The sequence below is a fragment of the Thamnophis elegans genome, chromosome 2 (assembly GCF_009769535.1).
Source record: "Thamnophis elegans isolate rThaEle1 chromosome 2, rThaEle1.pri, whole genome shotgun sequence".
NCBI lineage: Eukaryota > Metazoa > Chordata > Lepidosauria > Squamata > Colubridae > Thamnophis > Thamnophis elegans.
The window spans coordinates 65769098-65794748 of record NC_045542.1 but is presented as its reverse complement, the minus strand read 5'-3'; the positions used below and the strand labels follow the sequence as shown (position 1 = coordinate 65794748).

Genomic DNA, 25651 nt, shown 5'->3' with positions numbered 1-25651 from the left:
GTTCATCTTCACAATGGGTATCAGGCTTCTTCACGCCTGCATAACTCTTCTGCTGGATTGAGGTAGTCTATGTTTCTTTCCTCTTGACAGATCAAGAGTGGAGAGAACGCAGCCAATATTGCTACTGAGCTTGCCCGACATACGCGTGGTGCCATCTACGCTGGAGATGTTAGTTCCTCTGTCAAATTAATGGAGCAGCTCTTAGATATCTTGGATGCTCAACTGCAGGCACTGCGTCCAATAGAGAGGGAATCAGCTGGCAAAAACTACAACAAGGTGCATGGTGATATGTTAACTGGGAGAATGTTCTCAGTAGGTTGTGTGTCCTAACCCTATATTTCACTTTCCTGGACCGTTGAAACAGAATAGTCATTGACACAAATAATTTGGCATAAACCTTTTAAAGATCCAGTGGTTGGAAAAATATATGTTAAACATCTGCATGTTTTTTCCCCCTTTTTGTCTTACAATAAATAACAATAAATTTTCCATGCCTCCTGATTATTAACCTTGATATGAGAATAGTTATGAAGAAATACCTTTAATTTTTCTGGCTAATTTTGTGGTACAGTCTACCAGATGCTGTTGCTACATAGAAACTCTGGTCATGTTTATTGGTTTTCCTATAGGATTCTATATTAGCTCTGGTGATAACAATGCAGAATGTTTAAATACTGATCGATCATGTGAATGCATTCAAAGAATAGATAATGTGTTATTGAGTTAATCCTATGTAAGTGTCTAGGATTACAAATTGACAATTCTGGTGATAATTTTGAATTCGGACCTGAAAGCATAAATCAAAAACTTAAGAATTTGATCAAATGTACAGTGTAAGGAAATAAAAAAGGTAAACAGTGGATACAGTTGTCAAATATAACCTGTCTCTTTAAATAACAAACAACCAGTAAATTAAAATTTACATTGTCATTTAGGATATTTCTTTTTTATTCTGCCTAACTGGAGACTTTATGTATGGAACAAACTATGTTAATGAAACCCATAGATAAAACGTACCATGTTTCCCTGAAAATAAAACCTCTCCGGATGATAAACCCAATGGGGCTTTTGAGTGCATGTGCTCAAATAAGCTCTCCCCTAAAAACAAGCCCTTACCAAAAATATTGCAACACAGCAGCAGCCATGAGGTGGCCACACTCAACTGCCTCCTGCACTTCAAAAATAATAAGACCTCCCCGAAAATAAAGCCAAGCACTTGTTTCGGGGGTCAAAAGAAAATAAGACCCTGCCTTATTTTTGGGAAAACACGGTATTGGGGTAGACTAGAGAGAGGCCTTTGGAGATTTCTAATTATTTTCTCCTTGTTTTGATATATGGACCGTCATTGACTCTGGGCTTGTATGCTGTACTCTGCAGATGCATAAGAGAGAAAGGACCTGCAAAGACTATATCAAGGTGAGGACATCAATGTTCTAAATTTGGGTAGGAATAGCTGTGGGCAAGAAGTAACCTGTCAAACATCTGTGGGTCTCAGAGAGATACTGACATTTCTCTGAGATCTGCATGTTTCTATCTCAAAGAAATTGTTTCATTTAGAAGCACCCTAAATTTAGAGCAGCACTAAAAAGTTGCTTGTTTATGTTTATTAAAATATTTTTATCCCATACCTGATATAGTCATATTATATTGTATAACTTTCTAATAGTATATAGGAAATTGTTCAGCAACCTGTGGAAATTATGAGGGAACGGACAAGAGAATCTTTTGGAGAAGGACATGCTTTGCTACCAAAAATATTTTTTCCTTTGGTCTTGTCCAATGTTATCTGAATTACAGGTGGAACACAGGAAAAGTCCTTTCTATAACATTAACTTGTTCTGGATATACAACTGATATGGATATCCACAAAACATCCCACATGAGATAGCCAAAAAATCTTTACCCTGGAAACAATACATAGAAAGCGTCCATCAAACCTATATCATTTTAATTTTATTTGGGGAGCTATTTGTAGTTGTCCAGAACACAAATAACCATGCAAGTAATCTCTCAACTACTACTGCTAGTAGTACTACTTAAACACTACATTTCATTCTGTGCCAGTGCGGCTGATTTAATATAATATAAAGTTATGTGGGGCTTTTTAAAATTAATAAATAAAAGATGCAGTTCATTTATTTGGAACTAGGATCACAAATGCATGCTCTTTAATTGAATGACACAAAAGGGGCTCTAAGTCAACCTTTTTAGCTTGGCAACCATCCCATTGTGTTGAACTTCAATCCCTAGACTAAATAAAATACACAGGGGAGGGGATAACCACCAGAAAAGATGTTCACTATGGTGACTGAACTTCCCAAAAATCTGGAGGATACATGCTGAGGGGGAAAAGTCATTTAAAAATAAAGGAGAAACAACTTTTCAAAAACTGTGATAAATTATATGAATATTTAAATATGGGAGTTATGCTACTTCTCACCCTGCAAGCAAAGTAGCTATATCTTGTAGTTGCTTGTAGAACTGACTTGCCCACTTTATAATACTCAAAGTAATGATGAGCAATGCTTGTAGTTCCTGAGATGAAGAATTGCGTTTTCCAGTTGTGGATTGTTTGGAAAATACTACGGCTTTAATGCCGAGTTAGCATTTCAGAAATTGAAAATCTCCTTCCACTCCTACAAGAATTTTGATCCAATGAGAATAAGCAGAAGTTAGGTAAGAAAATGGGGCAGGGGGAGAATAACACAGTTACTACAGCTCTCCCATAAATGGTAACATCTTTGAATTGGCCCCATTCTACTCAGGAGGTGCACCTAACTGACATTAGCAAAATGACAATCTCAGACCCTCTGGGTTTTGAGGGTTATCCAGGGTATCATGGATAAAGATTAATAATACGTATGACTTTTGCCTGTTAAATGTAAGCAGTAGCATGAAGCATGGATCTATAGCCACCTTTGCTCAATGGCAAAGAAGAGAAAAGGAAAGTGCAAGAGCAGAACTGCCGGGAGGGAATGGAGTATGAGATCCATTTCCTCAAAACTCAATATCATTCTAGGCTGTGGTGGAGACAGTGGACAACCTCCTGCGTCCAGAGGCCCTGGAATCATGGAAGGACATGAATGCAACAGAGCAGGTGCACACTGCCACCATGCTGCTTGATATCCTAGAAGAGGGAGCTTTCCTTCTGGCTGACAACGTCAAAGAACCAGCCCGCTTTGTTACTGCTAAGAATAACGTTGGTAAGCACCAGCCTGTATGCTTTATCTTGAAGAAGTCAAGAGGGAGGGAGGGAACTTCACAGAGCGTGTGGGTGCAGCAGACTTGTGCCTCTCTGCGGCAATTCTAAGCCAGCCAGCCATTCTTTTTTTCAGAATGTGTAATACTGAACATTATTGAACACAGTGCCTGTGCTCTGTAAACCTAGGGAGGTGGGAGCCTTTATCAAATGCAGGCTGTCAAAAGAAAGAGGAAGGTGCCATTTTACTTTTTAAAGGCTCTTGATTTATACCTCCCGGCAGTGTCCTTATTTCTCCATTGCACCCATAGAAAAGCGATCTGTATTTCCATTGCATGACACATTGGAGAAGCAGGTTTCTTACATGGAAGCAGCACTACTTTCATTGATTCTTCATTACATACAAGGAAAGGGTATCTGTAGCATTCTCCCCTTCCTTACTTCATGAGCCTGCTGCAAATAGGTCTGTGGGGTAAAAACAAGAGAAAGGTTTTTGCTGATCAGGCACAAGACTGGGTCTGCTTGGCACATCCCTTGGTGGGATGATAGCATGTTGCCATTATCTCACTTATAAAGTATCTTTTCATCATAAAACTCATTCCAATCATCAGTTGCAGAATCATCTCAAACATGGTTACATATTAGATGGCACATTAAAATCCTTAGGCAGAAAGTACAAATGCAACTGATGGTGTTAAAGCAAGTAGAAAAGAAGAGGGTATTAAATCAGAGAAGGGAAAGAAGAGAAGAGTAGAGTTAGGAGAGGTAGAGCTTCGAACTTTCCCATTCAGTTCCCTTGGGCATATTCTGCCCAATTGAAAATGGGGCGGGGGGTGTTACATTCCTGTATCCCAGGCAGTGGTTATCTCTTCTTGAGGTCCCAATCTATTCCTAAGGTTTTGCAAACCTTTTAGCAATATAATCCAAGCCATTTCATTACATGGAACATCTCACATAATGTGATGCTAGCTCTACCCAAAAGATTAGAAAATCCAGTCGGTTTTGCAGACCATTTTCCCTGTGTGGAAAAAAATTCTCACAATAGCATTCTGCATAACTATAAATTAATATCTTGCCCAGGCAATCTGGAGAAACATACCTTTTGTGTCTGGTGCCAGACTGAACTCATAGCTCTTGAATAATAAATATAGAAACCTAGTCTCCTGCCAGGTTTCTCTGGCGTGTCACTGCTTCTTGGATTAAGTGACCTCAGAGCAATAGAGCAAGCAATAAAACTGTAAAATGGCTCAATCTCTTTAGATACAAAATGAAAACAATGAAATCCACAATGGACTGGAAAACAGATCAGGATAAGGGAAATGGTACAGTTGCCTATACAGAATTCTTGCATTTATCACAGAGTTTAACTATAGCAATATGATTGTTAACAGAACTGATTATAAAGAAATATAGTATTAAGAGATCGAAGTAGAGATGGTAATTTAACAATTATCAAGCATTCGAAGTTCATAGTATAAACTTAGCATGACAAAAGAGTTGTTGAAATCAAGTCACCCCATTTCTACTCTGATTATCTAAACAGGAAGAAACAGGAAGATTACATTCGGTATCTATACAGAAATATGAAAATTTTAAGATGAAAGAAGAGTGATTACTACAGCTTTTTATGTCTATGGAGATTCTCAGTCATCCAGGTCATAGTTGTACCAAAGTTCTTTTTCAAGAGACAACTGGACTGTCTTATTTTTCTTTGATCTTCTCATCTTGGATTGAAGCTCTTGAATGAGAAGCAAAATGTCTTCGAAGAAAAAGAAAGCCCAGTTGCCTCTTGAAAAAGCACCTTTGATACAGCTTCTTATATTGTTTGACCTGCGTTTTTGTGTTAACCTATTCCATTCTTCTCTCCCATTGTAGTGTTGGAGGTCTCTGTGTTAAATACAGAGGGGCAAGTGCCAGATATTGTGTTCCCACACGAATATACTACCAGAAACTCGATCCAGCTGTCAGCCAACACAATCAAGCAAAACAGTCGTAATGGTGAGCAAGAGAAGGAATTCCAGATTTGGGGAGGATCTCGATAAACATCTTCCCAGAACCTTTTGGAGACCATCATCATGAAATTATGTCTTTTCCTCCCTTTCTAGCAATAATTCACCCCGTCTATTACATCCCAGGTGGTAGGCCTGATCTCCTTTCCCTTTGTTCCCTAGGGGTGGTCAAAGTTGTTTTCATCCTCTACAATAATTTGGGATTTTTCCTCTCTACTGAGAATGCCACAATCAAGCTTGGAAGTGAAGTTGGTCCACTTAGCCCCTCACTCGTTGTCAATTCCCAAGTTATCGCTGCCTCCATCAACAAGGAATCTAGTCGTGTCTTCCTTATGGACCCCGTCATTTTTACTCTCTCCCACCTGGAGGTGAGATAAGCATGACTCCTGGGATCACTCTATCTGTTTCCTTTTCTTTGCATATGTCAATAAGTCCCATACCTTGGTCCTTGTGCCTTGTAATCAGCTCTATACTAAACTACAACAGTGGCAAAGTTACCCTCTGTAAAGGATTCACCGCTAATGTTTTGAGCATGTATAAATTCACTTTTAATCAAGTCATACATTTTTCTGGTATAATGAACTATCTGTATTCAGGGAATGCCCTTTTCTCCCCTATCTTTATTCTGCTGATGACATCCAGACCCATTCCTCTTTCCACATAGGACAAGAATCACTTCAATGCCAATTGCTCTTTCTGGAACTATTCTGAGCGTTCCATGATGGGATACTGGTCCACACAGGGCTGCCGACTGATGGAGACCAACAAGACCCACACCACCTGTGCTTGCAGTCACCTCACCAATTTCGCTGTCCTCATGGCACACCGCGAAATTGTAAGGATATCACTTACCTGAAGCAGGGTGAAAATATGACAGATTGTTAGGGGGAGGAAAATGGTTTCCTATCATCAGGGCCATCCTTTTAACTCTTACTGCATGCTGAATCTTTATCTTGTTGTGTGGGCCATATGTAAAATCAGGGCAGCTGTTACTCTTCAAAATGTTAAGAAGATGGGCAATCTATGATGTAAATAAACATGAAGTGGCTTCACAGTATTTGGAAAATGACCAAAGCACACCAAGGTTACCCAATAGTGGAGACTATCGTGCTAATTACTAAGTTCAGTATAAAATATAGCATGCTGCTAAGGAGATAGGGAACCACACACATACACACACCAGGCTTTTTCCTTTTTTCTTTTCAGTATCAGGGCCGCATCAATGAACTTTTGCTGTCTGTCATCACATGGGTGGGCATTGTGATTTCTCTGGTCTGCTTGGCTATTTGCATATCCACCTTTTGTTTCCTCCGTGGGTTGCAAACTGACCGCAACACCATCCACAAGAACCTCTGCATCAATCTCTTCATGACTGAGCTCCTATTTCTTATTGGAATTGACAAGACGCAGTATGAGGTATGTGATGGTTTTCCCTTCCTATTATATACAAAGCCACCCTGGACTGCTCCTCTGCACAGTGGGATCTGCGAGGCACATTAGAGGGGCAGGGAGTAGGCTATGCTAGGATGAGGATCTCACGAGGTTCCGTGTGGCTTGCCAAATTCAGGGTGACATTGATGAGCCTTTTGGATTCAGAAAATAGTGTATATGTCCGTGTGCCTGCCTACGTCTCTTAGACCACTGATCCACTGAAGACCTCATTGATCTCTCTGTATTACGAAGGAAATATTAGACTGTAAAAAAATTTCCAGATAACATGTTTTCAAATACCTATAATAACTTCTCACTTTTCTGAATGATATAGTTCACAAAAGTGAGAAGTTATTATAGGAAAGAATAATGCAATATTACTTTAGAGAGAGATGTTAAAATATTTATAACCACTGTGAAGAATATCAAAAGCCACTTTATATCTTTTTTTCCTTCTAATTTTCTTCAACGCTTTCTTCTTTTCTTGGTCTGTTTTTTTTTTGCTTTTGCTTTTTTTTCTGCCTTTATACTAGTTTGTATTAGTTTTTATCGCCTTGTTTAAAAGTTTCTATAAAAATTATATAAAGATAAGACGTGAGAGGTTTCTCTAGCTCGGAAGCAAAATTCTGTCTTCTCTGTGAAGTTTCTTCCCTTTAAAGATCCAAATGTCTCATTATGGAGGGAGGTTACCTGCTGCCCCTTCTCAGCGCAGCAGCCTAGTCTTAAGATGATGGCATTGATTATGATTGCATGGGGGTGATGATGATGGCCATAGCAGGAATAGCACTGCATCACGAGTCGTGGTGGCGCAGTGGTTAGAGTGCAGTACTGCAGGCCACTTCTGCTGATCACTGGCTGCCAGCAGTTTGGCAGATCGAATCTCACCAGGCTCAAGGTTGACTCAGCCTTCCATCCTTCAGAGGTTGGTAAAATAAGGGCCCAGATTGTTGGGGGCAATAGGCTGAAAGGGCTGTATGTAAAGCACTGTGAAGCATTATATCTGTAAGTGCTATTGCTAAGTGCTATCACTCATTTATGAGGATTACCTGTGGTGGGGGGGGAAAGTCTGCTTGTCTGTCTACGCTATGTATCCAAATGATAAACAAACAGAACAAAACAAAAAGGTAAAATTGAGTAGCTTGCTCTCATTAGTCATCAAAGAGAGAGAACGGGGAGGAAGAGACTAATAGTTCTTTCATTCAAGAGCATTTGTAATAGTATCATTTCAACTGATCAAAACTGGGAGAAGAATCTGTGTTACGAGTGACAGGAGAAATATTTAAGACTGGGGAAGGAGGCACTTAGTACAATTTAGCACTGCTGTGCAAGCAAGAGCCGCAGATGATCCCGTTGGCCCCAGAGAAGTCCCAGGGCACATGACGACCAGTGGAAGCAGGGAGACTGAGTGAAAGAATATTATTGCAGGGGGGCAATGTACGAAACAAATGGAAACAGCGTGTGGCCTTGCGTATATGGTTACACAGAGGTTCCATCACTGCTCACCGTTATGCAGGATGGCTATGCTAATGGAACTGTAGTTTGGCATTTGGACTGTCTTTAAAGAGCAGGAGCTAGGGCACAGAAAGATTTGTAGAGATGAAGACAGCCTTCTCTTTTTCTAATATTAACAACATACAAATTGCATGTTATCTTATAGTAGAGATATGTAGGGACTTTAAATAAATCATTATATCACACACACACACACACGCACGTACACCCCCCCCCCCCAAGTTACACAGAACTCCATGCTAATTGGTATTCTTTTCTCCTCAATCCCAGATTGCCTGCCCCATCTTTGCCGGATTGCTACACTATTTTTTCCTGGCAGCATTCTCCTGGATGTGCCTGGAGGCCATTCACCTTTACCTCATGCTGGTTGAAGTCTTTGAAAGCGAGTATTCCCGTAGGAAATACTACTACCTGGGTGGCTATTGTTTTCCTGCCCTGGTAGTGGGAATTGCTGCCGCCATTGACTACCGCAGCTATGGCACTGAAAAGGCGTAAGTAGAGGGGTCACAGCTGGTGGAAGATGAACAAGAATGATGTTCTGGTTTTAATCAAAGTTCCAATGTGTAAATTTAAGGAAGAGGGTCATTTCCCTTTGAGAGGCAGTAGAAATACTAGATTTTATTGAAAGAAGAAGTGAGAATTTAGAGATAAGACAAGGGATACTAAAAGGAAAGCTATGGTAGAAGACCAAAGTAGTTGGATGACCGAGGAGTTGATCTAGGTTTCAAAGCAGGTTTTAGTGAAATTGTCATTGCGTGCCAGTCGAAGTACTATATGCAGTAGTGAAGGTGTGGGATATCCACTGTTCTTTGGGTCTCTCTTTAAACATGTCTTGCTCTACTTTTGGCAGTTGTTGGCTTCGAGTTGATAACTACTTCATCTGGAGTTTCATTGGACCCGTTTCTTTTGTTATTGGGGTGAGTCATTGAAGGATTGTTTGGAGTTATTGAGGTGGGATTGTCCCCTCAGCCTTATAATGCTAGACTTCAAACCAAACCTGGGGAGAGTAGCTAAAGTCTTTATTCTAACACTTCCCAACCCCCTAGGTATCCCCAAAGCTCAGAAGATGTGCCGTAATGCACATCTCACTCCAAACCATGCAACCCTGCAGTGTAGTGGGAATTCATTGCCAACCTCAGAACGGGACAGAGAAAAGTTGCTAACTGGGGGAACTGTAAGACAAAGAATTCCATCACACACATCCATCCATTCATTCACACATTCACTCACTCATTCATTCATTCATTCATTCATTCATTCATCCATCTGTACATTATCTTCCAGATCAACCTTGTATTCCTCATGATCACTCTGCACAAGATGATCCGCAACACATCTGTCCTCAAGCCTGATTCCAGCCGACTGGACAATATCAAGTAAGTTTCTCTTTGGATTCCTTTTGATGATCTTCTGATGTAGTTTGAAGCGCCTCTGTATCTTAATATCTTAATTCTGATGTTGTCTGAACACAACAGCGTCTTGGAACTTTTCAACCAGTACACTGGAACAAAACATGTCCAGCCCAGACAAAATAGGCCTCTCTGTGTTTAACTGTAGGACCTTTCTCAAGACAATAGGACCAATGTTCCCTCTAAGCTGCACAGCAGTTAGCAATAGGTGGAAGTTTTCTACTTTGGATTTATAGTCAGACTTGATATTATAGTTTCTGCTTCTTAATACTGTTATCAGCAGAGTACAACTATTATTTTCAGAAAACAGTTCAGTTCAGTTCTTTTTCTTGCTGATTTTTTATTTTGTTTTTCCAATTAGTTTAATGGCAAAGAATGTATTCACTATTGGTATGATTTTGCAGCCCACTTCTTTTATTCTTGCCCATGTCTATTTTGGATTCCAGTTTAGCTCAGTCTGTCAACATGTTGTTTAGGGCTTTTAAATATTTCATACAAATTGACAATGCCTGATATTTGTCTTTATTCAGAAAAGCAAAATAATTAATTTTAATGGATATTTATTTATTTATTAAATCAATCATTCAAATATATTTCTCATGTAATCATCCCAAAACAGTATACAAATAACAAAACAAATATATAATAATACATCAATAAATAATACACAAACATCCCCTGGATGTGGATAGATAAAGGACATAAAAATAAAAAGAAGAAAAATGCATAGCATTCGGAGAGAGAGAATACATGAATATCTGTAGAAAAAAGAAGGATATTTGTGACCTATGTTTGCTCAGAAATAAGTCTTGTAATAGTCTCATAAGTATTTATTGGCTCATTCCAGAGGGACATATAGTGGGGGTGGTATAGACTCATTTTTCCATACAGTCTGTTCAGATCTTCAGTATCCACAAGCAGAGAATATTAAACAACAGAATAAAGTTGCCCCCAAAGAGACAACATCATACCTGCTCTGACAACGGAGTCCAAATCAAAATGCATCTTCTGTGGCTTCCTTTGCAAACAACCATATCAATTGAGGTATAAAGTCTTCCAACTTCTCATTACACACACACACACACACACACACACACACACACAGACAGACACACACACACACCAGTAATCCTGGTAGAGGAGATAGAAAAGCATTTGCAGTCTTTACAGCCATGGAATATTGTTCTTAATCAGCTTGAAACTTTGGTGTCCTGACTGATCCCAAGATTTACTCCAGGTGTTCTCAAAAAGCTGTCTTTTGTTTTATATATTTCGGCTCCCCATCAAATCAGGTGTGGGACAGTGTTACATATTGTCCCTACTGTTTTTGTGTTCCTCTGATCAACCAGTACAGGAAAATCCCCAAGTGGATTCAATTCAGGAAATCAAATCCATTAGATACTAGGGGAAAACCATTTTGAGTAATCCATAACCTGAGCAGAAGCTTACACTGATGGCCAGCCTAAGGTAACCAGATAGTTAGTACATAGTGCTTCTCTACCCTCCAGTCACTTATTACCAACTGAGCAGAATAGTGAGATATGAGGCCAAATACTAATTGATACTCTCAATGGTTGAACTGCTGGTTGACTATGTTAGTAGATTGTTGATGCAAATATCAAGTCAGTGTGAGAAAATTCGAGCACTTATGTTGTGCTTTAAAAAAGTGTATAAGGAGAAGGCATTTTTATTGAAGGTTTTCAAGTATATACTGCACATATGAAACGGAAGGCAGAGCATATAGTATGTTGACCTGAGAATCAAAATGAGTTAAGGTTGATTCAACCCGTGTATGACTCTGGGATTGAGGCTAATAATAATATAAATATATAATTAGAACTGGAAGCCACTTCTTTGAAGATATTTTGGATTCATAACAGGTGACAAAGGAGTAGACCTTCTGTTGTAAGGCTTCTCCACCCCCTCCTCCCGAAAAGCAATCATGTTAGACTCTCCCACTAAGTGGCAATATTCTGGGCCTGTTATCAGCCTCACTATACAAAGAAAAGAATAAGAAAATGATTTGGACTTTCTTTGCTGCAAAACACAAAAATGGGAAACAAACCTTTCAGGGAAAATAACAAGAAATACAATTGTAGAGTTCTATGCATCAGGGATATTTTAGTAAGAAATCCTTTTTGAAAAGAATGCACTCAGAGGTCCAGATATAAATAAAAACGTACTGGGAATGGGAAGAATAAGGGAAAAGAAGAATCATATGAAGACTATTCTGAATATAAAAGAGTGAGGTCACACTTGTTATACAATTTCTATCCGAGGAAGCTCTTTCTTTTTTTTGTAGGATACATGGATAGTTCCATATAGAGTGGGTGCTATGTGATGGGGAATATTAAACTTCCTGTATTTTTTAAAAAAAATCTGAGAACAAACATGTTTATAGAATCAGAGAGCAGCAAAAGCCATTGTTTTAATGAAAATTCTTCAATCTAATAAAGTATCTTCCATTTCGGAGTGTCTGGAACTTTCTTCTCACTAATTCCAATCGTATCAGTTCCAGTAGAATGAAGTTTAAGAAAGAGAGTAAATGTACAAATGTGTGCTCAGAAACAAAGCTGAATATCTAATTACGGTATTCAGGCTTTCTGGTGTGAGGCCAAGCTTACAAAAGGCTAGGCTGGGGCATAGTTGTATTACAGAAAAGGTGTATGTGTTAAATTTGGAATACTTTTGATATTTTAAAACACCAAGCGATTAAAATAAATGTTGCTATGTGTGTGAGAGAGATAGGAGAAAAAAAGAACGCCAAGATGACTGCCAAACTAAATGTAGGGAACTGTGAATGGGGAGTGTGATATGATATTCCCCTCCCCTCCCATTTCATTTCTAATACATGAATAAAACCAGAGGGTAATAGCAGAGGACAAAAGTAAAAGAAGCAGCTTTATAGTCCTTAGCATGATTGGATAAGGATGAGTAAGAAAACAGAGCCCACTAAGCAGTTTTTTGACTAGTAACATCTGACACACACAACCTCAATCAGAGAACTGGAAGAGGTTTTTTTATTTTATTTTCCCGTCTCATATCTTCTCACCCATTTCTTTCTGGTTCACCCTCTGGCATCGGCAAACATCACAGAGGAAGTCTTCTCTTCATTATATATACAGAAAAACAAGTCCCAATGTTCAGTCACACACACACTTTCTCTTTCCTCACTCCTAAACTCGCCCTTGGGAGAAAACCTATGAAAAACAGTTAATCAATTTTTTCTTAGAGAGCAGAGAAGGAGACAGTACTTCCAGGACCCTTAAGGCTTGGGAATATGAATTGGCCCTGGAGAAAGTAGTAATGTGTTCCTGCAATTGTTACCTTACCTTGGATTTTATAATCACTGTCTCAGGCTGTTGTTCAGGGTATAAGTCATTTAAATCTCACTTAAGGTCCTTCCAGTTCTTCTCCTTGTGGCTTGTTGTGTAAATGAGCACTTTGGTGTATTTTTGTCATAAAATGCGCAGCACAAGCAGATTCTGGTCCATTTACTCAGTAGCTCCATCTCATCTCAAGCGTTGAGTCCATCCCTTAAAAACCACATCCGCCTTCTCAAGGCAGCTTGCCCTAGGGACAGAGTTGAAGAACCTTTTCTGAGCGTAGGAGGAAGATGTGAGTAGTGAAGCCCCAATGTTACCAAGGCTCATCTTTTTTTAATAATATATGTATTTTGTTTTATCAACAAAAGTAAAATACAAAACAGAAAAACAACACACACACACACACACACACAGAGAGCACTAACAACAACAAAGAAAAAAAAGATTGGTGTACAAAGAAAAAAGAAAAAAAATGCTCCAATGTAACATCAAACATAATAGAATCCACCCTGGCTGAATGCTTGTGTGTGTGTGTGTGTGTGTGTGTGTGTGTGTGTGTGTGTGTTTGTGTGTGTGTGTGAGAGAGAGATGAATTATCCTCTTCTTTACATAGTTGGTCTACAAATAGTTATAAGCTTTCCCATCCCTATCTATTTAATATTAAATAAGCAAATATTCCAGGTGAGGGGAACCAATTCCCATCTTGAATTTACTACTAGTCTCTCTTTCCACAGGTCATGGGCACTTGGAGCCATTACTCTACTTTTTCTCTTGGGCCTCACCTGGGCCTTCGGCCTCCTCTTTATCAACAAGGAGTCTATTGTCATGGCCTACCTCTTCACTACCTTCAATGCTTTCCAGGGCATGTTCTTCTTTGTTTTTCATTGTGCACTGCAGAAAAAGGTGGGTAGTCCTCGTATTGAAGAACATGACACGAATCGGAATGGGAAGTTGAGGAAAACCCGGTGGAGCTGATGCTGCCTTGGCTGTAGAATACTTTGAATCTGCAATGACTAGCATTGAACTTTCTGATACAATAATTTTATTCAATCATAGATAACCCGTGTCAGTTAGTTCATCATTTCAGAGATATTTCCTTACCAGAGCCCTCAATGTCTTTAACAATGGAAGAACTTCTAATGTACTTGAACAGTTATTTGAAATTCAGGTGACCTATTAAGAAACGTATATGTCTTGAAAGTAGTAGCCCATGTTGAAGTGTATAGCACATTCAAACATCAGAAGTTGGTCACCGGAAATGTTTTATAACATTTTTAATTAAGTCATAAAATGTTTTGTAAAATTTGCCAAATTCCAGTTCCATGGGAGTCCTGGGTTTTGGGTGCATTCTCTTAAGTTAGCTCATTTGAGATACCTTGTTTAAAAAAAAATTGCACCATTCTGCTTAGTTAAGAGTTACAGACACAAGAGTCTTACTATAATAGAGATACTAGTCTTAATAATTAGCTGATTAAGACATCAGATTGACACAGATTTTGTATAGGAATACAAATTCTAGTTTTGAACCTGGATGAATTAAATCATGTACAACTCATCATGATTTGTGAGAAAAAGAATATTTGACTTTTTCAGACAGTGTTTGTTACCTGGATGGGTTGTTGTTGTTGTTGTTGTTGTTTTGTAATTACTACTCTTTATTTTAAAAATATTCCTGACAAATTGAGACATCTTTTTAGTTTATATACTTTTCCTTATATAAGCAATTAAGTCAATGTTGCATCTCTAGTTTTGCATGATGGTAAAGATTGTTTCTGAAAAGCTAAGAATAAGTTGCTAAAACAACAGAAAGTATGAAGAGTCCCTGTGTTACTGGGAATTATACTTCTCAACACCAGTCAAAAGATATTGTGTAAGTAGTATTTTTCTCTTAATGCTTGTACGTATGTGATAAGTAAAAAGTAAAATAAAAAAGTCAGAAGCAGCAACAAAGGAAGTTCCAGGTGTAATATTTTGCCAGTTGGATCCCTCTTAAAGCAGAGTACAATGAATGACTTGTTTGAAAGCAGAGTGGAACAATGCATTTTCTCCCTTTCCGTTTTTCTCTTTCCCCTATTTTGCATTAGGTGCATCGGGAGTTCAGCAAATGCCTGCGACATGCATCCTGTTGCCTCCGGAGCCAACCAGGGGCCACTCTAGGCTCTCTCAAGACCTCAGCTATCCGCAGCAACAACCGCTATTACTCTGGAACACAGGTAAAGTCTGGCAGGCATTAGTGCAAATCAGTTATTGAGCAGATGATTTAGTTAAATCTAGAGGATTTAGCCAAACTAAAATTTTGGAGAAGATAAGGGTATGGAAAGTAAGACGAACGGGGAAAACAAACAGATAAAGTTCTCTTAAAGCCAGAATGGGGTTGTCTTTTCAGAGCCGAATCCGGAGAATGTGGAATGATACTGTGAGGAAACAGACTGAGTCCAGTTTCATGGCAGGTGATCTCAACAGCACTCCGACACTTAACCGAGGTGAGTGGTCCATCATTTCCAATGAACCTGCCCTAAACCAGAATGAGAACCTGCACCCGTACAAGTAAAGAGGGAAATCGGTACTGCTGAGTAAGACAATCTCCTGCCCTAAGCTGGCAGTTGCGAAGCCCCCTCTTTAACTCCTAACCTAATACTCTGCATCAATTTCTTCTGAAGTAGCTTTCTCTTTCTTTACTATCTCCGGATGTCCACACGAGAGAATGATAGAGCTCCAGTCTAGCTTATATTGTAGTGTCCATTCCTCCAAAGACCTTCTTTATGTTCTACAACTCATTGCCACCCACCCACAAACTTTTTCTTGTCCAGATACGGACATTTGTGTCCTGCAGAATCCTAACACTTGTGCCTACACTCTCTTTGCAGGGACAATGGGGAACCACCTGTTGACCAACCCCGTGCTGCAGACACGGGGCGGGAGCAGTCCCTACAACACACTCATTGCTGAGTCTGTGGGCTTCAACCCTGCCTCACCCCCTGTCTTCAACTCTCCAGGTAAGACAGCCACCGTCTTGAAGGAGAATCCTTCTTTTTCACTTCTTTGTGGTTGGGAAAAGGTCCTGCCTCCATGTACCTAGTCAATAGAAGGGACTTCATACAAATCTGGACTACAGGATATGCATTGTACACACTGTGGGAGAGCAACCTTTTCAACTCTGCAGAGGTTGTATTTGAGACTTTATCCATGCAAACCACATGCTCTTCCACCAAACTCTGACCAGTGGGATACGAAGATTATGGATCATAGCTAATATTCGACAAAAAGCTGTGGCCACCTGGGTAACTCCCTTTTCTTTTCTTTTTTCCCCCTTTTTCTCTCCTAATCGATGCTGCCTCCAGGGAGCTTCCGAGAGTCCAGTACGTCCCTCCTTTCCAGTTCCATTTCGCAGTAATGTTTCCTTCATTGCTAGTTTGACTGGCAGGCTGGGGTGGGTGCGCAACAGGCATGGGCAAGCGTGTGCCATTCTGTCTGTTGGCTGCAGGGAGTGCTGGCTCTGGGAGGGACTCTTCGGGCTTTACTTTTTCATGTCTTTATCTGCGGGGAAGCCACACGGATTTTGCAGTACTAGCTGTGGGCACCAGATGGAGCACGTGGCACCCACGGAGCTCCAAAGTACCCAACCTAGCCACTCTCCCAGTCATGCTGGGTTAAAGCAGTGGGCCCAGTAATCCGGCTGGGGCTCCCTCCCTAAAGTATCTCCTTCACTGCTAGGAGATAGTTGACTCTGTTGCCTTTCAGCATCTTTCTTCTGTGGGCAAAGAGGTGGCATCCATAATGCATAATGCATGTGGCTGTGCTTGGCTAAATTAGGCATTTCCCATATGGCTGCTTTCTTCTCCATCACCCTATAAGTTATGCGCAATTACACTTTTTCTACACACCGACACACTTAAACGCCTAAAAAAAACCCATTTGACATATGTAAGTGGGCATTGCTCACAGATGCAGCTGTTCTAACACAAGCATTTTTAAACCCCCGTACCCTTGAATCCTAAGCGATTTGCACACAGTCACAACTTGCACACAACCAAAAGAGACGTGAATTGCAGGTACTGACTGAATGAAAAAGAAAATCAAAATTATCCAGCTTCTATTCAGAAACACTTAATGTTGTCTTAATGACAACAGCTCTGTATGTTTGTTCTTTGTTTTAGAATGCTGGGGTCTAATTGTCAAAGTGACTCTATGCTTGTTTATAAATCTTGGGAAACAAGGGGGCCAAGACAAGGGAGACAGTAAGATGCTATTTCATACATGCAGCCATCACTTCAAACACTTTACAGTGTTTTTCAATCTTTTTTGTGCAAAGGCACATTTTTTTCATGAAAAAAATCACGAGGCACACCACCATTAGAAAATGTTAAAAATTTTTAACTCTGTGCCTATATTGACTATAGGCGGGCGTTTTTCCCACGGCACACCTTACACTATGTCACGGCACACTAGTGTGCCACGGCACAGTGGTTGAAAAACACTGCTTTAGCAAATATTTGAGCCTTGCTTATTTAGGGAGTGACTCTTTTACTTAGGAAGAGCAACTCCCTAGCTTAACCATTCAATGCTTTCTCAAAAGCTTAGAGATTATCCCACATTGGGTCTAGTATGACATTTTTCCCCAGTGCTGCAGTTATATAATTTCATATTCTAGATTTGGTGGTTTTCGGTGGGTGTGGAAATATTTGGTTAGACAAATATTTCTCAATGTGGTTAACCAGCCCTGTTGCCTTTGGGGAACTGGTGTCTGTTGCATCTGTGCCTGAAAGCCCTACTCTGAAGGCTCTTTAGCCAAGAGCAAATCAGTAAAAAGCAATTTGGCATCCCCCGTGTGGCTGTTTTCTTCCCCATCACCACCTTCTGTTTTAACAGGAGCGGGTTTGGTTAAGAAGGTTCCTTGTCTCTTCCACAGGATGATAGAAATGGTTAGATCAAATCTTCAGAGCATCTTGTTGAAATAAAGGAACCTGTATAGAACTCTAAAATAAGCTCCTTTTTTCCCCCTCCTGAAATGAGCTGACCAGTTCAGGTCAGAATAAATTGCCTTGCCAGCATCAGTTTTAGATTCACTTCTCTTGGCCTTTTTTTTTTTTTCTCCACAGAGGGTAGAGGTGGAATCAGTTTGATGCTACCTTCTTTCTCTGAACACAAGCCAATTATCTTGGGAATCATCCCATATGATTCCCATCCGGGCGATTCTCCTTTGTCCCAGCACAAACACATCCATAGCGCTCATGTACCCGAACATTCATAAGTTCATGCTGCTCAGCTGTCTTTCATACGTTTCTGGTGAACAGCTTGCCTTTTAATGTACATCTCGGAGTTATTGCTTCCACTGCCCCCAGAAGGTGCGCAGGGCTTCCCTCCCTATTTTCTGCCACTAATGCCCCTATCTGTGCTGCCCCTTACAGAGCACCCCCTGAACAACAGCCGAGACGCTTGTGGCATGGACACCCTCCCGCTCAATGGCAACTTCAATAACAGCTACTCCCTCCGCAGTGGTGACTTCTCCGCCGAGGGTACCAAGATGGCTGATTGTCGACGAAACCTGAGTGATGCTGCGGCCTTTGAAAAAATGATCATCTCTGAGCTGGTGCATAACAACTTGAGGGGGGGAGGCAGTGGTGCAGTCAAGGGAGGCGGGGGCTCCACTGAGACCTCCAACCCCCCTGGGCCTCCTCCCCCTCCCAATGTAGTAGCAGGGGGAGGGGGAACCAACAATGAGGATGACGCCATTGTGCCTGATGCCCCTTCCTTGACACATGAGGAGAACATGGAAATTGAACTTATGTATAAGGCCTTAGAGGAGCCACTCTTGCTTCAGAGGGCACAGTCCATCCTCTACCAGAGCGACCTGGAGGAGTCAGAAAGCTGCACAGCTGACCTGACAGAGGGGGGTGACGGCCAAGCTCCTTCACCCAACAGGGACTCATTATACACCAGTATGACCAATCTGAGGGACTCCCCGTATCCGGACAGCAGCCCTGAGGCAGTTGGGGAAGTGCTTCCTCATGCCCAAGCCATCAATGAGATCTACTATACCAACCGGCCAGCCTTGGTGCCGCGCAACCAGCTCCAGGCCTACTACCAAGTCCGGAGACCCAGCAATGATGGGTATTTGGTCCCAGCAAGCTTAGAGAACCCTGCAGTGGAGGGAGATGGCCAAATGCAGCTGGTGACCAGCCTTTGAGGGGCTGAAAAGGGACTTAAGGGACCATACCTCCTAACCCCAACATGGCATCCTTGCTGTGACCTGAACATTTTCATTTTTTGCTGGAGAAATGGTGGGGAAGAAGAGAATGGAGCAGGCTGGGGGATGAGTGGAAGAGAGAAGGTGGAAGAAAGAGTGGAGGCAGAGGTCTTCTCCAAAGGGATGGGTAGCCATTTTATCCAGCTATCTTTCCATCCACTTAGTTTTCCAGACAGAAAGTGAGACATTGCCGATTAGAAGATCTCAGTTCCTTTTCCAGGCAAATGCAATGGAGGAAAGAGAGCAGTATCTAGGCAAGAAGATCAGACTTATGACAATACCTCCTAGAAAGTGGAGGAGGAACAATAGATTGAGAAAGTTTGAAAGTTGAAAATTAATTTTTATTGCTTCAATAATCAAAGCCATGAGGGTGCCGTGTGCAGAGAATGGGGCACATGGAGAAATATCCTGCACCCACTCTCCACCCTCCCTTCCCCATGACTTTATTGGCTTGTTTTTAACAACAAGAAAACACAGATAAAAAAGGCATACGGCCTTCTTAGGGTTTAGATGCAGCGACAGCCACCACCTGCCCCATGTCACAGGAAAAGGTACACATGGGGGGGGGGGAAGGAAGGAGTTGTTCAGTTGATGCTAAGACCACAGCTAGCCTTCCAGTATTCGTTGGAAAGCCCACAGGTTATCAGTGGGATTTCTATTGGCTCCTTATTTGTTGCCTCTGAATGGCAAGACTGCAGAAAGAAATGATCTTCCTTCCCCCCCTCCCCCGTCTTTTTAAAGCTACATAGATGTACTTAAGCTGCAGCATTGTTTCTGGGGAAGAAAGAGGATGTAGCACTAAGCTGGCTTCTTTTCATTTTTGCTTTACTTTTTGTTGCCACATTTAATGGTCATTCCCCCCCACCCATTTAATTTCTTTTCTGTGGCCACCAAGCTTGAAATCATACAAAATACAGATCAGGAGGGATGGAATTATTAAGGGCAACTGTCAGGCTGGGTCAATCCCTCACCCAATCTACTGTGTTCCTTCTCCAACATTTAGTAGTGATGCAAGAAGAATCATCTTCCTTCTGTTTCATTCCTGCCTGTGAAGACGCAAAAGCAAAAATCAGGAGTACTTGCAATGCAAATATGGCTGCCATCCGAACATATTTGGGACCACGCGGGGAGAATGAGGAGTGTTGAACTCTTTTTTTTTCTTCCCGCCCCCCCCCGCCCCAACTGGATGGATTGTGTCTTTCACAAACAAACGAGAAAAAAACAGAACAAAAACACTAACCCAGACTGCACTTTTTCCCCAAAGGAAGAAATAGCAAATCTCCCTCTTCAAGCACAACTCCGACTTTTCTCAGCAGCTCTTGTCCCGGGAGAGCTAGAGGAGGAACCGGTCTCACCTAGAGGCACCATATCGCTGGCGGGCGGTGGGCAGGGTGAACGGGGTCTAAGGGAAGGGGAAGGGATATCAGTTGAAATGCTGTAAATAGGAGATCCTCAAAACAACAACCAAGAATCGATTTTACTCACTTGAAAAAAAGGAAAACTACAAACCAAGGAACTTTTCTGTCTGGGTTTGAAATATATCTATATCTATATCCTAATATATATAGATATATAGCATTCCGCTCTGCTCTGGCCCCATGTGTATATGGGAGCATTACAGGGGAAAGAAAACCCCTGCTTTGATGAAGACAATGGGGGGGTGGAGCCTACCAAGAGCAGATTTTTACAATCAAGGAAAAAAAAAACATTTTGGCACAATTTTTATGTAATATATAACATATACTGCGTCATTTCTGTGACCTTGAAGCATTTTCCCTTTCCTTCCAGATGAGGTACTTTTTTCATACATTCTGATGAAGTTGGTTATTTTCTCATTAACTGACACTTTGCAACTGTGGGTGGGTGGGGGAAATCAAAGTTTTTACCGCAAGACCCAAAGATGCTGTAGTTCTGCAATGCTGTAGGAGCCAGGAAAATCCTTTGCTTTTAGAGATTTTAGTAGCAGGGGTGGGCAGAATAGCGTTTCATTTCCTTTTTCTTTTTTTAAGAAGCCACACTGCACGTATTTATTTGAAACATCCAGGCTGGCATTTGCTAGGTGACATTCTATCAAAAAAGGGAAGTGATGTGTGGTTTCGCTGGCCAGAGCCTCAAAGCATTCCGTGTTTTGGTTTCATTTTGTTTGGCTTTTGATCCCCTGAGAGCTGGTAGATCAGTGACTGTTCAAAGCAAAAACAGAGAATCAGCTGTTTTTAAGCAAGCTTTCTAGATAGCTTGGGCTTTCTCTCTCAGCATCAGAGAGGAAGATGAGCCATTCTCCGGTGTCTTGTCCCTCTGTCTCTTACCTCACCGCCAATATTAACAATGAACCCTCCCTGATAAATTACCATGTAGGATCCTTAGATTGGATTTCACCAGGAGGCAAGTCTAATCCGGATGCATTTGCATTTACAGCTCCTCAGTTTTCCCCAGGAGTGCGGCTTGACTAGATCTTTCTAACAAACATTGGGACACCCCCAACGTGTCCTTGAGTAATTTTTTTGGGGGGGAGAAACCATGCTACATGTCATTTTCGGCCAGTAACCCAGGTTATCTGCCAGCAGCAACAAAACATGTAGGTGAATTGCATTCTGTAGCTTTACATCTAAGATAAATGGATAGTTCTCTGGAATGCAGAGCTTGAGCTGGCGTGTTTTCAAATCAAGAGGAATTATGCATAGTAGAATTAGATGGAATATTCCACACAGAACCTTTTTCCTCCTGCCGCTCCAGCTCACAGTAATAGCCACGCTCCTGTATATTAAGTCACAATGAAATTGGCACTTATTAAAAGTGTTCAAACATCATCTGCTTTATATCCAGATCATGAGTTCACAGGGCACAAGGGAATGGATAGCAGGGCTTTTTGTGCTATTGTATTACTCATTGGTATGGCGGCGCAAGAAATGGAGAGGATTGGCTGGGGTTGCTAATAAACCCTTCAGAGTCCAAACTCCTCCTGCCACAGTTTTGATTTTGTCCCCAAGTGTGGTTAAGTAAAAATAAGGTCCCATTTTCATTTCCCTGTTCCATCCACAACCTGTGGTTTTGATCAGTCCCCTTCCAATACCAAATGGCCTTATTCACCCTACATCCCTTTGCTGCGTTGATCCAAGGAAGGCTCTGGGTTCAGGAATCTCCTTGGCTTTTATACCAAGAGGTACCTCCGTGCGGAAACCTCGCATTAAAAGCAAAATGAAAACAAAGAAACCAAAGACTGCCCTTGTTCTCCCTGCGAAGAGTTGAAGCAATGAGGATTGAGTTTCTAGCAGCCCAACATAAAGCTTTGCACTTTCCTGCATGTTAGGTGTTCAAGGTCCATTCAGCTGGTGAAAAAGGAAGAAATCAACAGACAGATGAGTTAGCATCAGTGTTATTGCATGCACTCTCCTGGTATCAGAGAAAACGTGGGAAAGGGGGCTGCATTGATAGGAGCTGTGATAAGGGGATTTTAGGGTCCAACTCAAACATTGTCAGCGTTATACAGACAGGCAGCCTTTTCCTGTTCTCACATTTGGCATTTAACATTGCCCCGTTCTTTGAACGCTAGTTGTCTCCATGCAAAACACTACTATTTTGAGTAGCTATATAGACACAAAGACAGGTATTTTAAAATTAAGCTGAAGAGAGAAGCCCCACAGAGTTCTTTATATTAATGAGAATGAGTAGAGACACAACTAGCTGTAAGCGGACATGGAATAAAAGGGAATAGGAGCCATATGCCACCCAATAGAGCAGTGCTTCTCAACTTCAGAAAGTTTCCAATGGGTAGACTTCAACTCCCAGAATTCCCACCCAGCGTAATATACTGTGGGGAATTCTGGGAGTTGAATTCCCACCAGCGTAATATACTGTGGGGAATTCTGGGAGTTGACGTCCACACATCTGAGTTGAGAAATACTGATCTAAAGCTGCAGTAGTTTCATGTAGGAATATTTGAGGAGAAGGGATTAACAGCATCACAATGTCCCGGATGTAACGAAGCAGTGCAAATGGTAAGTTCTAGTTTAATTGCCCAGTGGCAGAATCTTTTAAACGGTTTTGTTTTGCATTTGGAAAGCAGGCCCAAGGAACATATCAACAAGCTTTGGGAATCCAGATATGTGATTTGCAGAAACTAGTTTTAGAGCAGACTGAACTTATTATAATTTAAATGGAGGACACCTCCATGCTCAATATCTCAGAAGATAACATGCCTGGGCTGCAATTATATTTAAACATTACGCATCTTTATAATCACACGTTATAATCTTTTTCCTCAGACTTCTGAAGTTTCCCACTTCTTTGTTCTTACTGCTCTTGGGAAGGAGGCGGAAGGAACATAAAAGCATCCAAAATAACATTATGCTCTAAATAGGGTTTTACCATAGGTTGTAGAATGGCACTGTGTTGCTTGCTGCTCCCTAACACTGAAGTTGGTGGGGGAAGGGGTGCTTATTGCCACAGCATTGATACCATTGCACTTTCCACCTTGAATCCAAGACCTTGTGTATGTGTGTCCTTCAGATCTATTAGCAGGTTGTAGAGAATTGATGGGTGAATATAATTTCCCTCTGCAGTAATGATATTACTTCCTTCAAAATGGCAACAGCATTGATTGGGAGAGAAAAGAGTTTTGCTTCTTAAGATTTTTTTTTCCTGGGGACTGCATCATTCAGATTCCCCCGCCTCATTCCAGCAACATACACTAAAGTAGGACACCGCCTCTTGTGCTGCTTCCAAAAAAACTCAGTGTCATTCTGTCTGAAGTCCTGGATTGAGTTGGTCAGGGAGAGTGTCTTTAGCTTAGGTCTCGTGCAAATTAATCTAGTACAGATACTGAATTGTCATGTCGTTGTACAGGATCCCTCTTTATATTTGTCTTTTATTTTATAACACTGAAATCTCATTCTGGAGGTCACAGGAAGGAATGAAAAATATCAAATGTTTGAAGAAGAAAACCAGGAGATAGGTATTGCTCATCATGAGTGCTTAGGAGACAGTAATTGCTACTTCCATGCTGATAGCCAGAGAGGGCATAGGCTTCCTGATGAGAGCCTGCTCAGCTTCCCCTTCAACAATTGTTTTAAATATCTCTGGTTGTTCTTTGCATGGCGTTCATTTCTGCTTGCAATCCATTAATTGAAGGGCCTGGACTGCAGTTCTCTTTCTCTACACTTTTGTCTAAGACTTATGCAAATCTGTGAGCTCCGCTCACTTCAGCAAAAGTATTCTATTCAGCTTTTCCAGAGCCATTTCTTATCACTGCCTTGGTGCAATGCAATCAGATGTGGAAGTTAATCCAAATTGTCCCCTCCTGGCCTTCAGGCCAGCATAGAATGGAGGATATGGGCCATCATATGGACTATGTTCTCCATTCTTCTGAAGATGGATGGGGAAGTCAGCCCTTACCAGCTACACTGTTGTCTGCTCATTGAGGCCATCTCTGTTTTCTTTAAACCTGGCTGTCTGCAAGTCAACACGAGGGGCACATATGCATAAGCTAGTTCAGGACAGCACTACCTCTAGGGCAACTTTAGAACTCAGACTCTGCTGCTCTAACTATCACTCGGAGCTTAATCACTGGAAGCAGTGGCACACATGCTCTGTTCCCTTTTTGTGTGAGAGTGAAATGCACTTCTTTCTCTGCTAGGAACTCTCAGGCTGCTTCCAAAGTCTTCATGTGTGAGACTGAAGGGTTATTCTTTTGCAAAGTCCATGTGAGGACAGCTATAAAGCCTGAACCAGCAACCGGCAGGTCTCAAAAGTGGAGAACTGCTCATCCTTCTCAAATTACACGAACAAGGCTGGTGTTCCAGTAGGATCTCTGTTTAAGGGGAGTCCATTTTCCTATTTGACGAGGAAGAGTCTTCTGTTGGCTCCTTATCCCAGCAGCTCCTCACTTGAAACTGGTCTTGTTTTTAAGGTCCTATGCACCAGCCTGTGCCTCTTTGTGTGTGCTGGGGTACCCTTAAACAAGACCACCAGGGGTTCCAGTGAGAGCTTTTGTGTCAGTAGATTAGTCTACCCCAACAGTGGTGCTGGCTGGGGATGATGAGACTTACACTGTCAGGGAGAGACTGGGTTGGGGAAGGTTGCATTAAATGTTTCTATGTCAAGCAAGCACAGCAGTGCAAGAGAAGTGTTTGCACTAGGACAGGGAGGGAATGTGTGACAGCAGAAGTGAGGATGGCGGCAGACTCTGGAGAGCTTCACTCTGGTTTCCGGTTCAAGCCACACTGCCTCTTTGAAGCTGTCCCATCTTAGCCCTTTCCCTGCCTCCATTGCTTTCCCAGTTCAGTTTCCCTCCAGGTTTACCGGTGAAGCCGTGCCTTTTGAATGGCAGCGTGAAGGAAGGCCTGGGCCAAGAGGTCAGGGCTTGTGGGGAACAGTTTGACTCATGCTCTCCCACCTTGGTCCCTCACTTCCCCTTCTTCCCCATGGTGCTGATCCATTTCTATTTCCACTCCATTGCTTTGGTCTAGTACGTCTCTTCTTCCTTTCCATTTCTCTGTCTTTCAGTTCCTTTCCCTTCCCTT

The 25651-nt window shown here is 41.5% G+C and overlaps 1 protein-coding gene across 1 annotated transcript in view; it reads left to right on the top strand.

Moving 5' to 3' along the window:
* ADGRL1 (adhesion G protein-coupled receptor L1) overlaps positions 1–22710 on the top strand; it is a 139072-nt gene extending 116362 nt beyond the window's left edge. The window contains 16 exon segments of the mRNA XM_032211328.1: positions 91–276; positions 1378–1416; positions 3020–3203; positions 5075–5197; positions 5371–5576; positions 5873–6043; positions 6415–6624; positions 8422–8642; positions 9002–9068; positions 9436–9527; positions 13621–13789; positions 14971–15099; positions 15273–15369; positions 15754–15882; positions 16228–16245; positions 18295–22710. Of these exon segments, the coding sequence (XP_032067219.1) occupies positions 91–276; positions 1378–1416; positions 3020–3203; positions 5075–5197; positions 5371–5576; positions 5873–6043; positions 6415–6624; positions 8422–8642; positions 9002–9068; positions 9436–9527; positions 13621–13789; positions 14971–15099; positions 15273–15369; positions 15754–15882; positions 16228–16245; positions 18295–19073 (2820 nt within the window). The 3' untranslated portion in view covers positions 19074–22710.
* Positions 22711–25651: the final 2941 nt, after the last annotated feature.